The following is a 16,183-nucleotide window of genomic DNA, read 5'->3' on the forward strand; positions in this document are numbered from 1 at the left end:
AAGTTACTTAAATTAGTTGAAGTGTTAAATTAAAAACAAGAAACCATTCAATAAGATCATGGCTACCTCAACTCCACCTTCCCATACTACCCCCATATTCCCCGATTCCCTTATGCCCAACTATCTATCATTCTCTGTTTAATAAACATACTCAAGCACAGGGCATTCACAGCTCTCTGAGGTAGAAAATTTCAAAGATTCACAACCCTTTGAGTGAAGAAATCTCTCCTTATCTCAGTCCTTAATGGCCCATCCAATTCCCCAACAACCAGAAGAAAACATTAAATAAGAGTTTAAAGGTTGATCAGGTAAGCTGGGAGGGGGCTCCAGCATGGACCAGTTGGACAGAATGACGTGTTTCTGTGTTGTAATATTCAACGATATCAACCGTATTAATTTTTATTAAGAGGGAGCATAGCGAATTGTGAGGCACCAGTCGGTTCAAGCGCCAGCCTGGTCCTTTAAGGGCGGGCGGGGCGTGTCTTCCTCGGGAGGGGGGAGGGGGTAAGGAGGGGGCGCGGTTTTTCAGAGGGCGGGATGCGAAAGGGGCGTGGCTTTGTCGGGAGCAGGGTGAGGAAGGGCGTGCCTTTCTCAGAGGGCAGGTGAAGAGTGTCGTGATTTTGTCAGGGAGGGCGGGGGGTGAGGAGCTGGAGGCGATGATGTTGACACGTATCCCATGATGCGGCGCGCTGCTGGCCACGTCCCCGGGCCACGTCGCTGCCGCCGCCATTTTGAGGGGGACGGCCGCCGGAAGGAGGAGCTTTTCCAGCTCAGCTGTCGGACGGGCTTGGGTTCGGATTCTTTCTCTGTCTCTCGCATTCACTCTTTTGGCTCACCCACCATGAATATCTTTCGGCTGGCCGGCGATTTCTCGCATTTAGTGGCCGTCATTATCTTGCTGCTGAAGATATGGAAGACCCGGTCGTGCGCTGGTAGGTTGCGGACTTGGACTTTCTGTTGCTATGGGGAGTAGGGGAAGAAGAGGGTCGCAAGGCCCCAGGAGTAGAGGGTGAGGGAGTTCTTTTGTTTTTTTAATTAAATAGAATGTCATTTTAGTATTCACCTCTACTAGTCGCTGTGCTAACAAGTTACTCTGCGTTAATGAGTTTTTATTAATTTGAAACTATATTTTTGTGATATCGATAAGATCCGAATGATCAATCACAGCATATATCTCTAATTCAAGCGGTTTGTTCTGAATACTTCTTGATATGTAGAAAGAGTGTGGGTGATGTGGCCCGGGGTGGGTGGTCTTGTGTGGTGCCCGGTGTCACCCCCCCCCCCCCCCCCCCCCCCACCCTCTTAGGTGATGCTGAAGGCCGGTACCGTTACTCCTCTTCCCCCTACCCACCCACCCATTCTGCTACCGCAAAGAGCCGGGAGAAGCAGCTCAACTGCTCATGGAGTCCGATTACCTGACAGAGGTCAAGGACCCCACCCCCAGTCACTCATTCACACTCTGCCACATTGCTGCCGCTCCATTTTTGCAGCAGGCGCCATCAGTTTTTATATAAACTACTGAGAGTGAATTATTGAAACTGTTTTATTTGGCGAGGTGCAATTGCTTTGCAAAGAGGGTTCATTAGAAGTTAGCTTCTCTGCAAGTTTGCATTTCCGTCCTGCTTTCGTGGCGCGCTTGGAAATTGCAGCTCCGGTTTGTGTTTAAATAAGGACTGTCAGCGTTCAACGATTGCTTGAAATGCTTTCAATCCTCGGTGTTTTATTTCTGCTCTCTCTCCATTTTGTGACTATTAGTTTGCTGTCCTGCTCTGACGTGGCAAACGTTTGTAGGTGTGGTGAGGGAGGGAGCTGCTTTCTCGGTCTTCCACTTTGCAAGGAAAAGATGTGTGCACATCCTATGAGAGATTTTTAACTTTGTGCATGTGGCTAAGTGTTTAGCACGGCAAGCCTTTAGGTTGATGTGGGCATTCTGCGATGGAAGCTACGCGGCATTTTGTAAATCCTAGTCTTTGTTGCTTTCCCTTCTTTGATACTCGTAACGCATGCGTATAAATTGTATCCGATTCGCTAATATTCAGGATGCTTAGGTTTAAAAAATGTGGAGACTTTTTCAATGGTTGAGTTTTCTGCTGCACCACTCAACTGGCTGAATTGATGAACTGAAGAGTTTGGTTTCTGGCTCTGCAAGTGAATATGAGAACAGCTGGAGTTTAATTAGGAAAACTACAACTGCCAACATAATAAGCTTCTCACTGCTTATGCAGCTGGGACAACCTGACCAATTGGAGTACTGTAATGGTTTGCAGGATTATCTGCGGCTAAGTGGATAAAACCTCTTCTCAGTGACGGGTTATCCCTCCATGTTCCATCAATGAGGCGGACTGTCTGACACCATTGTTTATACATTAGATATCAGACTTTACCTGGCTCAGCTATGATTGCTGAGTGTACTACAGAGAATTACACATAAGAAATAGGAACAGGGGTAGACCATTTGGACCCTTGAGCCTGCTCCACCATTCAATAAGATCATGGCTGACCTTGTTTCGAATTCCACGTTCCTATCTATTCCTGATAACCTTTGATTCCCTTGCCTAACAAGAATCTATCTACCTCTATCTTAAAAATATTCAATGACCCCACCTCCTCCACCCTCTGATGTAGAGTTCCAAAGTCGCACAACCCGTAGACGCGAGGAGAAATCTTTTTCTCTGTCCTAAAAGGGTGGCCCCTAATTTTAAAACAGTGCCCCCTTGACTGGACTCACCCATAAGAGGAAACATCCTTTCCGCGTCCACTTTGTCAGGACCATTCATGATCTTGTATAGTTCAATCAAATCACCCCTCGCTGTTCTAAACTCCAGTGGAAACCAGCCCAGTCTGTCCAACCTTTCCTCAAGACAACCATAATTGATTCTATTCTAATTTTCCATTGATGGACAAATCACATTGGCCACCTGAGCCCTGAAGAACCCCTGGCTATATTCTCTGCTTTTCCTTGCATCCTCCTGAAGGCTTGGGAGTTGCATATGACTTCAGGGATTGCAGATTGAACTGTTTTTTTGCCAGTTCGAGCTTAAATAAAAACTGCTTGCCTCTAGATCCGTGAATGTTTTTACGTAACATAGTTTCATAAATTCTCCATTGGTTGTGATGTTGAATCAGCTTTCAGTAAGGTGAAAAGAACTTTTGTAGAGCAGTCTGTATTGGGTCACTGGTCTCCCACCTATCTTTACATCGATCTTGAAGCTGGAGTGCCTGTCCTAGATAAAATCCCAAGATTCTGACTTATCTACTATCTCTGTGAGGTATTAGGATGAAAGTAATTTAGTTTTTTTGAATTTGTACAATGTACACAACCTGATATAAAGGATGCATTTGGACAAAAATCAGCCTGCTCCTTTTTGATTGTATTGTAGATCTCCATTGCACCTTATAACCATCCTATGGCAATCTAAAGAACTTGAATTACATTGTTTTCTTATCACTTCCCAAAGCTGTTTTCTGTGAGAAGCAGATACGTTTGTGCAGATAAAGGTTAAGGGTTGCAACTCTGATCTGGCAGCCACTGTCTGCTTCAAACTCAGTGAAGTGCTTTTTATTTTACCCGAAAATTTGATTTTTTTTTTTGTTTTGGTATGTAGAGACATTAAAGGTATTAAATATTTGCAGTTCTGGAATGTTGGTGTCCACCTAAAAGGTGCCAGATTGTCACCTGACTACAAACATTTTTAGCATCAGTGGCCTTTATGGAACAAAGCTTTGTACAAGAGAGTTCTCAACTGAAGTACCTCAAGTTCTGCAAGCAAGACGTTTGCTTGGGAAAGAATGTCCCGTCTACCTGAATAAGAAAGTTATGGCTCTCCTTGCAGTGGCTTATGTATTTAAAGCTAAAAATTGGCTGTGAAATTTTAAAGTAGCTGCCACATCCTAGACATAATTTAGAGAAACGGTTAGGTTTAGTTGCAATCATGTATCTCCAGTTTTAAATTCATGTGTTCTGTTTACAAATTGTATACCCATACATTTCAGTTGACTCAAAGCACTAATTTGTTTTCTGACAGGAAACACAAAGGGGATATTGCTTTATAGGTTAATGCCCCTAATCCAAGGACTACTGAGTCAGAGTGATATTGTTGATTATCATGGCCAGTTTGAACTACAGACTCGTTCAATACACCCTGAAATTCAACACCATTTGATGCGACTCTCCCAGATGCTGGACCTTGTACTTATTCCTCAGAGTTGTCACTAACCTACTCCTTGTGTCTCATTTTAAACATGCCAATATTGAGTTGATGAGGGGGAGCCAGTGGATATGGTTTATTTGGACTTTCAGAAGGCTTTTGACAAAGTCCCACATAAGAGATTAGCATGTAAAATTAAAGCATATGGGATTGGGGGTAGTGTATTGAGATGGATAGAAAACTGGTTGGCGGACAGGAAACAAAGAGTTTCCGAATGGCAGGCAGTAACTAGTGGGGTACCGCAGGGATCGGTGCTGGAACCCCAGCTATTAACAATATATATTAATGAATCAGATGAAGGAGCTAAATGTAATATCTCCAAATTTGCAGATGACACAAAGCTGAATGGGAGGGTGAGCTATGGGGAGGATGCAGAGATGCTTCAGGGTGATTTGGACAAGCAAATGCATGGCAGATGCAATATAATGTGGATAAATGTGAGGTTATCCACTTTGGTAGCAAAAACAGGAAGGGAGAATATTATCTGAATGGCTATAAATTGAGAGAGCGGAATGTGCCGCGAGACCTGGGTGTCCTCGTACACCAGTCACTGAAGCATGCAGGTGCAGCAGGCGGTAAAGAAGGCAAATGGTATGTTGGCCTTCATAACAAGAGGATTCGAGTGCAGGAGCAGGGATGTCTTGCTGCAGTTATACAGGGCCTTGGTGCGACCACACTTGGAATATTGTGTGCAGTTTTGGTCTCCTTATCTGAGGAAGGATGTTCTTGCTATAGAGGGAGTGCAGCGAAGGTTTACCAGACTGATTCCTGGGATGGTGGGACTGACATACGAGGAGAGTTTGAGTTGGTTAGGATTATATTATCTGGAGTTCAGAAGAATGAGGGGGGATCTCATAGAAACATATAAAATTCTAACAGGATTAGACAGGGTAGATGCAGGAAGGATGTTCCCGATGGTGGGGGAGTCCAGAACCAGGGGTTACAGTCTGAGGATACGGGGTAGAACATTTAGGACTGAGATGAGGAGAAATTTCTTCACCCAGAGAGTGGTGAGCCTGTGGAATTCACTACCACAGAAAATAGTTGAGGCCAAAACATTGTATGTTTTCAAGAAGGAGTTGATATAGCTCTTGGGGGCGAAAGGGATCAAAGTGTATGGGGAGAAAGCGGGAGCAGGCTATTGAGTTGGATGATCAGCCATGGTAATGAATGGTGGAGCAGGCTCAAAGGGCCGAATGGTCTTCTCCTCCTATTTTCTATGTTTCTATATTGTGTTCTTTGCTCACACACCACCAGTAGTTAATAACCATGTGGATTTTACAATTGGCAAATGTGATGTGATTCCACTACTGTAAACTACTCAGGAAATCAGGATTAGTCTGTTTGGGTCTGTAACAGAGTTGGTACAACATGTGCAACTGTTTTATTAAAAGATTTACGTTGCCTGCACTTATTTAATTTTAACGATTTGACTTCTGCCCTTGTCAAACTGTCCTGCAGCTTCTTTATAAATCCTTGCTCCAGTGCTGTTTCCTTTATATCTGGTGATGCAGTTTGTGTTAAACATACAATTGGAAGGTTCATTGTCAAATTCCACGTAGGCTCTTTGAGAAGAGGGTGGGGTAGCTTCCTGCTATGCAAATTTAAACAGGTTTAGATGACTGGTATCAGAACAATGAAGATAGGGGATTTAACTCCAAGGTCTAATATGGCGTTGAGATTTCTAAGGAAATTGTTTAAGTGCCATCTTTAGCATTGCTGTAGAGCATTTCTTGACCCAATTGTACAACCATCAACACCTGGTTTCAGGCTCAAAATGCAGATCTGAGATGGTAATCTAACATTGTTTTTTTCATATGGATTTCAAAAGGCAAAGTTCAACAGGGGTGGGATGGGGGGGAAATATTGTTCCTCAATTGGTTATCTATATCTTTGACAGTTATCCAAGCTGATTTATGTGCATGCATTGTTAAAGTGTATCATCAGTAATGTGATTTGTCCTGTATTTCATACTGACAATATAACAGGAATTTGTTCATCAAATTTTTGTGAAGTGGTTGAGTAGCTGCAACTACTTTCCAGGAAGCACTTTTCGTGTCAATAGGATTAGAGAAAATTATGGGTGTACTTTGTTACTTTGGACTGCTGTTTGTGTTGTCTGACCTCTGACAACTCTGCAGAATGTTGAGAATTTACAGTGCCCTGAACTGCTTGTGAACCACCTTTTAACAAGCATTTCTAGTCCTTGCCATAACTGTTTACCGATAATCATTAAGCTATCTACAATTTCTATTGCAGTGGCAGCACTCTTAGCTGAGTTGGAAAGTTGTGGGTTCAAGCCCCATTTCAGGGACCTGAGCGCACTTTCTAGGTTAACATTAAAAGGAGTGTTGAAGGAATGCTGAACTGTTGGATATGCCATCTTTCCGATTGGATGTTAACATCGAGGGCCTATCTGCCCTCATGGGTAGATATAAAAGATCCTATTTTAATGAGCTGGGAGTTTTCCAGTGTCCTGGCCAATATTTGGCCTCAACCAGCATCAATACAACTGCACCTCAAAAATTATCATGTCGCAGCTGAAATGCTTTGGGGTGACCAGAAGGAGAAATGCGTCATAAAAATGCTTTTTCTCCCTCCTTTCTTTCCTTGGGATTGGTAGGTGTCAGTTCCTGTGATTCCTTAATCTGAGGGTTAGATGTAGCAGCTGATTGAAACAGGGCGGTTAAATGCTGGTTAACGATTCCCTCAAATATTTGTTTGCACCTTTTCTGTCATTGACATCAGTTTCCAGAGGAGGAATAGAATTCATAGAATACATTAATGAAGGGGAGGAAACATTAATAAAAGCTGACTTTCTGTTCAGTGTACAAGTGAGATGGGTGGCTAAGTAATTATACAAAGCAAAGGGTTAACTGCTAGCTTCTGGGACTTCCACTTTGGTGAATCAGTCTACAGTATCCCTGAACAATTTTAAGTTTTTCTGTGTTTTGGTGCCTGCCCATATCATCAAATCTGTACAACACATGCCCTTGTTACATTGCAATGAGAGCGATTTGAAAGGAACAGAAGAAAGGGGTAGAGAAAGAATCACTAAATATCTACAACTGGGGAGTAAGCCACAAAAGGATCCTTGTTAATTAATCGGAATTCCAGTTTTTAAGTATTTAAATCTTGTGCCTGCATTGCAGAATGTGGAACTGAAGCATTGCAGTTTCTGTTTTTTCCACTTTTCCTAAGTAGGTATTTTCAACATATTTAGCATTCCCCCACACCCCCAGTTTTAAAAGACCATTTACCATGGTGCATATTTTTCTATGAAATGGCTTGCAGCTGTTGAAGTGAAGGCAGCCGTATTGTAAATCCTGTGCTAAAGCTACGTATTGTAAAATGTAACTTTATTACGACTGGTTTCGCTATCCATGTCTGGGGTTGGTTATTTTAATGCCATTTTCTACTAAAGTAGTTGAGATGTCTGCTCTAGCTCTGGAAGCTAGCCAGGTGAGCATCTTTCTCTCCTACGTGCATTGAAGCTTAAATACTAAAATACAGCCAGAGAGCTCGTCTAACCCAACATTTACAGGACTGTAATACAGATCCAGGTGATCCCAGATATGATTCCCAAATTGAATGTTTTAATTAATTTGTCCCTCTCCTTTTAAAAGCAGACTAGTTTCAAAATGTCCATAGCAGCTGTTGCACTGCATCAGATTGAACTAAATCCTGGGTGAATCTGAATAAATGTACATTGCAGAAAGGCTTATACTTTGACCCATGATAGTTGTATCTGGATTTATTGAAGGACACAAGTTGTTGTCTTGTGTTTTATTGCTATTGCTTTCAATCATACAGGTTTCCAACTACACGTGATTGCTTGTAAAATACAGATGTTGAGCATTGCATTTCAGTTGAAGAAAGATACAGAGCGCATCATTCTATTAACTGCTTACTAACCTCATTTCGCAAATACCAATGGTTAAAACAAGAGACACAAGGAAGACTAAGAAATAAGTCAAGACACTGAAAGCTATAGTTCAGTAAACGGTGCCAAATTTCACAATACAAATCGGCTCTCTGCAGAGACAGCCCTAGTTTGGAAGGGCAAACATGCATTAATGATAGCACAAGTTGTTTTAAATAATAGAAGTTAAGTGACGCTTGCTTAAACAGCATTCAAAATTATTAGAACTTGTAGTAGAAGCAAACATACAGCCTGAAAAATCAGTAACAATACCTGTCACCTATCCAAAAAGTAAACTGTCAAAATAAAATCTGCTGCGAGCATGTTCACTAGCTCCCAGATGGATTTAAACATTCAAGATGGATTTAAACATTCAAAACCAACCTAAATTTGATATATACTGTTGACCCTGACAGGCCAGTTATGTTTTGAAGTGAATGGGCAATGCAGATCACTCCTGTAGCATGATTGTACTGGTCAAAAGCACGTTCTTGTAGCATGGCAGTTATGAAAGCAGTTTTATTGGCTAAAGCCTGAAAAATAATTTGCTAAATTATTGAGTACCTCAGATGATCATTAAATGAAAATAATTGAGTGAGTCTCTACATACTACTGCTGTGGTGAGACCTGAGTTCTGAGTATGTGTACATGTTAATTCCCTGATTTGGGGTGAGGAGAGAGAAATATTCCAGTTTGCGTTTCCACATTCCCTTCAGTTTGCAATGCTTTTTGTTTCTACCAAATAAATTTGGAAGTCCAATTACTGTAAACTGAAGTTGTAAGCCCTGTGGGGTTGTTAAGCAATGCAAACATCATTGAGGTGATGCTAGCAGTGCCAGGTAGCACTATTGTATTTGTAACTTGATGGGTTTGCACAGCCAGCTAATGATTATAGTTTCACAGTGGTTTAGTTTGAATGAAAGCCATTGGGAACATTCTAGTTCAGTTTCAATATAAATCTGATCAAATCAGAAACTTTATGCAAAAGTGTTCTTCTGATTGGTGTAAATAGACAAAGTAAATATAAAATAGAGAAATATACTTATTAAAAATAAAACTTGAAATGCTTGTGAGAACATGATTAGGCCAGTGAGCAAATGCTCCTGACTCTAGTAGTTAAAGCTTTGAGTTTGGTTAACCTGGGAGTATTTTTTCATTGGTCTACATTATGTTCAAATTAGTTATTTTTCACTGTCCTTTTCATTGTACTCTATCTCAAAATCTCTTGTACTCTGAACTGCATTCTGTTACAGAATGGCAAACTCTGGACATACACACAAATCAAAGTCTGTAATCTCTGCTCCTGGTTTAAAACAAACAAGTCAAATCAATGCCTTTTCCATGCAGTAAGCAGACTTTGATTTTTGTGCACACCTGGACTGTTCCCAGGCTGCTACCAATCTCCCTGTAGCTGGCTGCAGAGAGACCACAATCACCCACTGATACATAGCGAAGTGGTGTTTCAACCTACTTGGCACTTGACATCAGTGTTGCATGACAGTCCACCTTTGACATTTTAATGTTTTGGATAACCCCATGACCAATCTAAAAATGGAATGCCTTCCCAAACACTTCTCCCTTTGGGGAGAAAAAGGCCACTGTTCTTAAACAAAAATGCAAAAAAAAAAGAATTTTTTTCTCCTCTCCAGAAGAGGCTAGGAATGTTTCCATAGACCAAACAGATGAAATTCAGTGTAAAGAAATGCAGTGATTCACAGGAGCAAAAATCAGTAAGGGACTATTACATAAAATAACAAGAAAATGTGAATGGAAAATGAAAGGGACCTTGCTTCAATTTATTAGCAGTTGGATCAATCGCAATAATGCTCGGCAGTAAGCAAAGCAAATTGGATGTTGGGATGTATTAAAATGTCAATATTGAGCTGAAAGAGTGGGCTAATTTTGCCACTGAGTGAGTGCACTTGGGAATGCTATATACAGTTCTGATTGCCTGGATACAGGAAGTATGTTGCAGCAGTGAAAGGTTATGGGGAGTAAGCAGAATGATTGAGAAAATGGAGGGATTGGATTCTGGTTTATGTAAATTAGCATCTTTTCACTGAAAAGAGCAGATTGCAAGGTGATGGATTATTTTTAAGAATTCTAAAGTGGCGAGATTGTGTAGATCATAAGCTGTTTAATTTTGCTCAGCACAGTGGAACCAGGCCTGCTCTTGAATGGGAGTAAGTTCAAAACTAATCTGCAGAAACAATATTTCAGTAGATGTGTGGAACTGGCTCCCTAGGAAGACAGTGGGAACAGATATCTATTTAATTGAATGAAATACTTTGACCAAAATTACTATTTTGGGATACAACATTAGTTAATTTGAAGCATAATATAGTGATGTGTAACATGTTTGGGAGGGACAGGTAACATTGTACCTTGAGCTAAAGCTCTCCATTCATGTCGGAGTCTGTTATAAACTAATTAATAGAGATTGATTATCATGTTAGAAGGTGACCTATATGGACTTTAGTTTGTCTTCTAGCAATTTCTATGTTCCCAATATTTAGTGTATCATAGGATATTTTGGACAGCGTGTCACAAGGTTAACTGTCAAGTTGATTCAGTAGGAATCTCCATTTATACCAAATTGTGATTGAGAAAGCAATCCTTAAAGAGTATTTAATCATCTAAATTATCTAAAAAATCTAATATTTGTCAAGAGGAAAAATCAGAATTACCATTTGAAACTGAGTGCATTTTTGCATAACATGATTTTTTTTTCTTCCTTAGGTATCTCTGGGAAGAGTCAGATTCTGTTTGCATTGGTCTTTGTCACACGATACCTGGATCTGTTCACGATTTTCATTTCTCTCTACAACAGTTCCATGAAGGTGAGTTTAAGGCAGTGGAGCAAATGCTGTTTCAAATATTTATTTCCAACTGCACAATACTTAAAATTATCTCTCTGCAATATTGACAATTGGAGCTCTTTACGTAGATTAACATCATACTTCTCTTCCCATTTCTGGCCACCACAACCCCAGAAAGTATGTTGTGTATACTGTACATTTCCTAATTTGGGCATTTGAACATGCCACGTGCAATTTCAATCTTATTTGTGCTTGTTATACACTCTTAATTCCCATTCAAATTTTGATGCCTAATATATTGATGCCTAACACATACTTTCATCACTTAAATTTGTTTGTTGACCAGGATTTTTGTATATATTGTTAGCATTGAGCCTTGGTTTTATTTTTTCCACAGATTATCTACATTTCTTGTGCCGTTGCCACGGTGTACTTGATCTACTTTAAGTTTAAGGCCACCTATGATGGAAATCATGACACGTTCCGTGCGGAATTTCTGGTTGTCCCTGTAGGTGGATTGTCTTTCCTTGTCAATCATGACTTCTCTCCAATGGAGGTAAATCCTTTTTAACTTGAATTCAGGTTAAAATACTTATGTTTTTCATCCAAAATCAATTGAAATAAGGTGTTTGAAATTTTCTCTTTACTGTCTTCTGTTTCAACTGTCTGCACATATCTGTCCCAACTGAGGACATGGATTGGAAGAATCTGTTAGGGGATTCTATAGCAGTGACCTCAAGATGTACAACAGCAGCTTAAAGAAACAGTTTTTTGTTTCTCATCCTCATTAGTAAACTCTGAGCCTCTGTTTGGCATATCCCTATGGTGGTAGCCCATAGTGTGATGTAGAGGAACTAGCATTGTTCCTTTTTTAAAAAAAAGTTCCCCACTGTCCGCCTTTCTTGAGGGGCCACCTAATAGCTGATTTAAGACTGCTGATTTAAATCTGTTGGTGTACTGTCCTAATGCTTAATCAGCAAGTGGTGTGGGTGCAAACTGCGAGAAGGAAGGGACAGTAAAGAACCTTTTGGGAATGAATCCAATCGTAATCTCCCAGTCTTGTCTGTGACTTCAGTCCTGCACCAACACGATTGACTGTTAACTGCCCTATTATTGGCCTAGCAAGTAACTCAGTTGCAAAAAGTAAGACCACCACCAGCTTTACAAGGGTAACTAGGGATGGGCAGTTAATGCCAGCCTTGCAGCGACACCAGCCTGAAGGACCAAGTTGGGCCTTTAAAGTCTACCTTTTGTTGCCAGCTCACAATGAGCAATTCCACAGCTTATGGGATTTTAACTGACCTCTGGCCTGCATGGGGATTGGGTGAAAGAGACTTGTTGCAGATGCTACAGGAGTTTCTGTGCATTGCAGAATGGAACATTTAGAACAGAACTCTTTTTTTTTGAATTAACTTAGTGTTGTATTCTTTGTTTTTTAATGCTGGAATTTTACTCTCATGGGATTCAGACTTTGCTAGCAAAACCAGAATTTATTGCCCACCCCTAATTGCCCTTGAAGATGGTGGTGAGCTGCCACCTTGAACTGTTGTAGCCCAGGTGGGTTGGTACATGCACTGTACTGTTAGTGAGGGAGTTCCAGCAATAGACCCAACAATTGTATTTCAAAGTCATGATGGTGTGTGACTTGGAGGGGAACTTGCAGGTAGTGGTGTTACCAGGCATTTGCTGCCCTTGTCCAAGATGGGAGAAGTCGCAGGTTTGGGAGATACTGTGGACGGAGCCTTGAGTTGCAATGCGAGGTTGGAATGAGTCAAAGCAGTTGGATGACAAAGGTGTAAAAAGTTGGGTTTGAGGGCAGGGTGGATGTTGTAGCCTGAATAAAGTTTTTAAAGAAAACATTTCAAACGCTCTTCCAGATCCTGTGGACATTCTCGATTTACTTGGAGTCAGTTGCAATTCTCCCCCAGCTCTTCATGATCAGCAAGACAGGTGAAGCAGAAACCATCACGACTCATTACCTCTTCTTTCTTGGCTTGTATCGTGGCCTGTACCTTATCAACTGGATCTGGCGCTATTACTTTGAGGGTTTCTTTGACCTCATTGCTATTGTGGCCGGCTTGGTTCAGACTATTCTCTACTGTGACTTTTTCTATTTGTATGTCACAAAAGGTGAGGAATCAAAGATTTGCATTTTACTTTTGCATTAGATACTGTGAAGAAACTTTTAAATGTTTTAAAGAAAATTACTTGAGAACTCCAGTGATGTACTTGTGTGAAAGGGTGATGGCAAAAGCGTGGCAAAGTTTTTTTGACATACATTGTGTTTTATAACTTTTTATCCACTGTCCTTGAGCTATTCAAACTGCCAGACATGCCTCTTAATAATCTATTCACTATTATCTCCCAAAGGCAGTCTTTAGTCATCAAGGATTACAAGGGATGAGCATTGTATAAATCATATACTTTTTTAAAAATTGTGCCAGGTAATGGTTTACAAATTTGATGCGTGAAATCACCCTTAACATGTGGATTTTGCAATTATGCAGAACCATAATAACCAGAAAGCAGTGACAAATTGCAGACAAATGGGTGTGTAGGGTAGTATGTGAGAAGCAGAATAACATATACTCTTGTATAATTTTATTTATTCTTAGAGTTTAGGGGCAGGGGTTTTAAAAAGTTTCCTTAATGTTGCATGTTGTGACAGGAATATGCTGGTCCTGGGCGAGTGAAATGTACAAGCCCAAATTTCATCAGAAGCTAGTTCAAGTCCTACTGCAGGATTTGAGCAGTTAACCTGGGCTGACATTCCAGTGCAGCAATGAAGAAGTCTTGCCTGGTCAGAGGTTGCATCGTTCAGATGAGATGTTAACCAGGGACTGGCTTGGTGATGGTTCAGGCTGATGTTAGAGGACCCATAGCACTATTCAAAAGGGGAAGTTCTCATACCCCTGGTCACTATTCCTCCCTCAGTCAACACTATCAAAACGCAATCAATTAGCTGTGTCGTTGTGTGATTTATAGTTGTTGCATTTGATTAAGAAGGAGTACAGTAGCATACTGCATCAGGTCATAAAGTGTACATATTGCTGAATTAATAATTTAGAGACCTAGTTCATTTCCTACCACATTAGCTGGGAATTAAAATTCAATTAATTAAATAAATCTGGAAAAAAGGCGAGTAACAGTAATAACTACGAGATTGGTGTAAAAACCCCTCTGGTTTGTAAATGTCCCTGTAAGGAAGGAAATCTGCCATGCTTGCCTGATCTGGACTATATGACTCCAGATATGCAGTAATGTGGTTGACTGCTAACTGCCCTCTGAAATGGCCTAGCAAGCCACTCAGTTCTTGCCTCAAAAACACCTATAAAGTGCAATAAATGTGGCCTTGCCACAGTGGACCCCCCAACAGCCTGTGAATGAATAAATGAAGCTAGTCCACATTGAAGTGATTCAGGTAAAGTGATTTTGCACATTTGAGGTGTCACACAAGTGTAAGGGGTTTTTTTAAAAAAAAAATGCCCATAAAGTTCTTGTGAATGTTATGTTGGGTCTTCTGACTTTTTTCTGTCTCCAAATTTTGTTTCTTTAGTTCTCAAAGGAAAGAAGCTGAGTTTACCAGCTTAAGTGCCAAAGATCACCTGAACTTCTGTCGTTGGTCGCATCCAGACAGAGGAAGCATTACCACACAACAGAAAACTTACCAAGAGCGTAAGATGCCTGAGACAGAGAGCAAGGGGACACACTTAAGAATTGCATTTAAACTTGTCAACAGCTGTTCTGTAGTCTGATGGACCACAAATATCAGTTTTCTGTTTTATGCATCTTGCCTTTTTTATTACAGTGTAAAAATATATTTTCTACAAAGGAATATATACTGAAAGGATGAATTACTTGGCAGTGGTTTTAAGAGAAAAAACTTGGAAGCTTAGATTGGAAATGCTGAATGTGTTTCTCTTTAGCTGTTTACAAGGATTAAGTGCAAATTGTTTAAATAAAATCTGAAAATTACTGACCAGTTTAATTACTTAAAACACAGTATCTGACGCGCAAAGTTGGTCTGTAGTTTTTCAACCACTTGCTCTATTTATTTGAATTTGCCAAATTTTTTGAACATAATTCATTCTTTCCTCCAACACCCCCATTAAAACACTAGAATTGTCTTGAGGCTGATGTGATGAAATATGCCTTGTTGTCTGGCTGACGAGGTTTCCTTTATTCAATCAGTGGTTAAACCACCTTCAGATGGAATGCATGTATTCTGTCCTTTGGCATATGTTCTTGTGAACATAGAACATGAAGAATAAAGATCACAGAAACCTTACTAGGTGTGCATATTACTGACTGAAAAGTGATTTGGACTGTGTAACGTTAGATATTCAAGGGACCATATGACTTTGAGCTTAATTTTGGGATTTTTTTTTTTATTGAACAAATCACTTTTAGAATCGTTGGCCTGGGCTACCACTCTTAATTCTTTGGAAACATTAGGAGGTTTATCTTGTGTTTTTTTTTTACACTAAGCTGTTGCATGATATCTTGTGATACTGCCCCAAATAAACATTTTATGGAAAATGCTTCTGTTTATTGTGTTCCAGCCTGTCACTGTACACTTTTAATTTTAATGTTTCGATAGCAAGGTGCTACTGGATAATATTTGGTTTGAATAAGCAGTGGTTTTCAACTCAACCCTGTGTACGTGGGGAGGCTGCAAGTATTGGGGAGTCCCTTTAAATATTGGGTGAGTGGTCCTGATTTTGTACCCACTCCTACCCTCAACTGTTATCTACCCAAAGGAAAGCATTGCAGAATAGTGTGAGCATATTCTATTATATTAATAAACCGATATAACACTGAAATCTAATGATCTTAGATCTGTAATATCCAGAGACCCCAATTTCAAAACATGAACTTGACCATTTTTATCATTTGACTATATTCTTGCTCCTGGAAAAGCCAATTAATTTTCTTGTCCTATTTCCTTGTGCCCATTTTAGGATTTGTTATGCAGTGTTCATTTTGGCGTTTGACTAATCTAGGCCAGTTACTTTTCTAGTACAACCTGCGATTGGAGAAAACAAGGTCATATATATTGGTGTTCTCATGTACAATGCACTGCTAGTTTTCTGTCTGTACATCAGATTTGGGGAGATTGTTTGTTTTGTCAGATCATGTGCCAGGTGTCAGATGTGAAAAGACAGCAGCTTGTATAAATAATAGTGCCTTTAAAGTAATAAAATACAATGTTTCAGAGGCATTATAAAACAGTG

The 16,183-nt window shown here is 40.3% G+C and overlaps 1 protein-coding gene across 1 annotated transcript; it reads left to right on the forward strand.

Moving 5' to 3' along the window:
- The first annotated feature begins 720 nt into the window (after positions 1-720).
- On the forward strand, positions 721-15,490 carry kdelr2b (KDEL endoplasmic reticulum protein retention receptor 2b). Its single transcript, XM_078558843.1, has 5 exons — positions 721-932; positions 10,870-10,970; positions 11,347-11,505; positions 12,827-13,079; positions 14,506-15,490. Exons 1-5 carry the CDS (start codon positions 842-844, stop codon positions 14,538-14,540), a joined length of 639 nt encoding a protein of 212 aa, XP_078414969.1. The 5' UTR covers positions 721-841; the 3' UTR covers positions 14,541-15,490.
- The last annotated feature ends 693 nt before the right edge of the window (positions 15,491-16,183 follow it).

Source organism: Cetorhinus maximus, chromosome 15 (genome assembly GCF_964194155.1).
Source record: "Cetorhinus maximus chromosome 15, sCetMax3.hap1.1, whole genome shotgun sequence".
Classification (NCBI taxonomy): domain Eukaryota; kingdom Metazoa; phylum Chordata; class Chondrichthyes; order Lamniformes; family Cetorhinidae; genus Cetorhinus; species Cetorhinus maximus.

Excerpts from the sequence above, each read along its gene's own strand:
- kdelr2b (XM_078558843.1), top strand. The coding sequence starts at position 842 with ATGAATATCTTTCGGCTGGCCGGCGATTTCTCGCATTTAGTGGCCGTC. Across the intron at positions 933-10,869 it reads GAAGACCCGGTCGTGCGCTG|GTATCTCTGGGAAGAGTCAG; the intron begins GTAGGTTGCGGA and ends TTTCTTCCTTAG. Across the intron at positions 11,506-12,826 it reads ATGACTTCTCTCCAATGGAG|ATCCTGTGGACATTCTCGAT; the intron begins GTAAATCCTTTT and ends ACGCTCTTCCAG.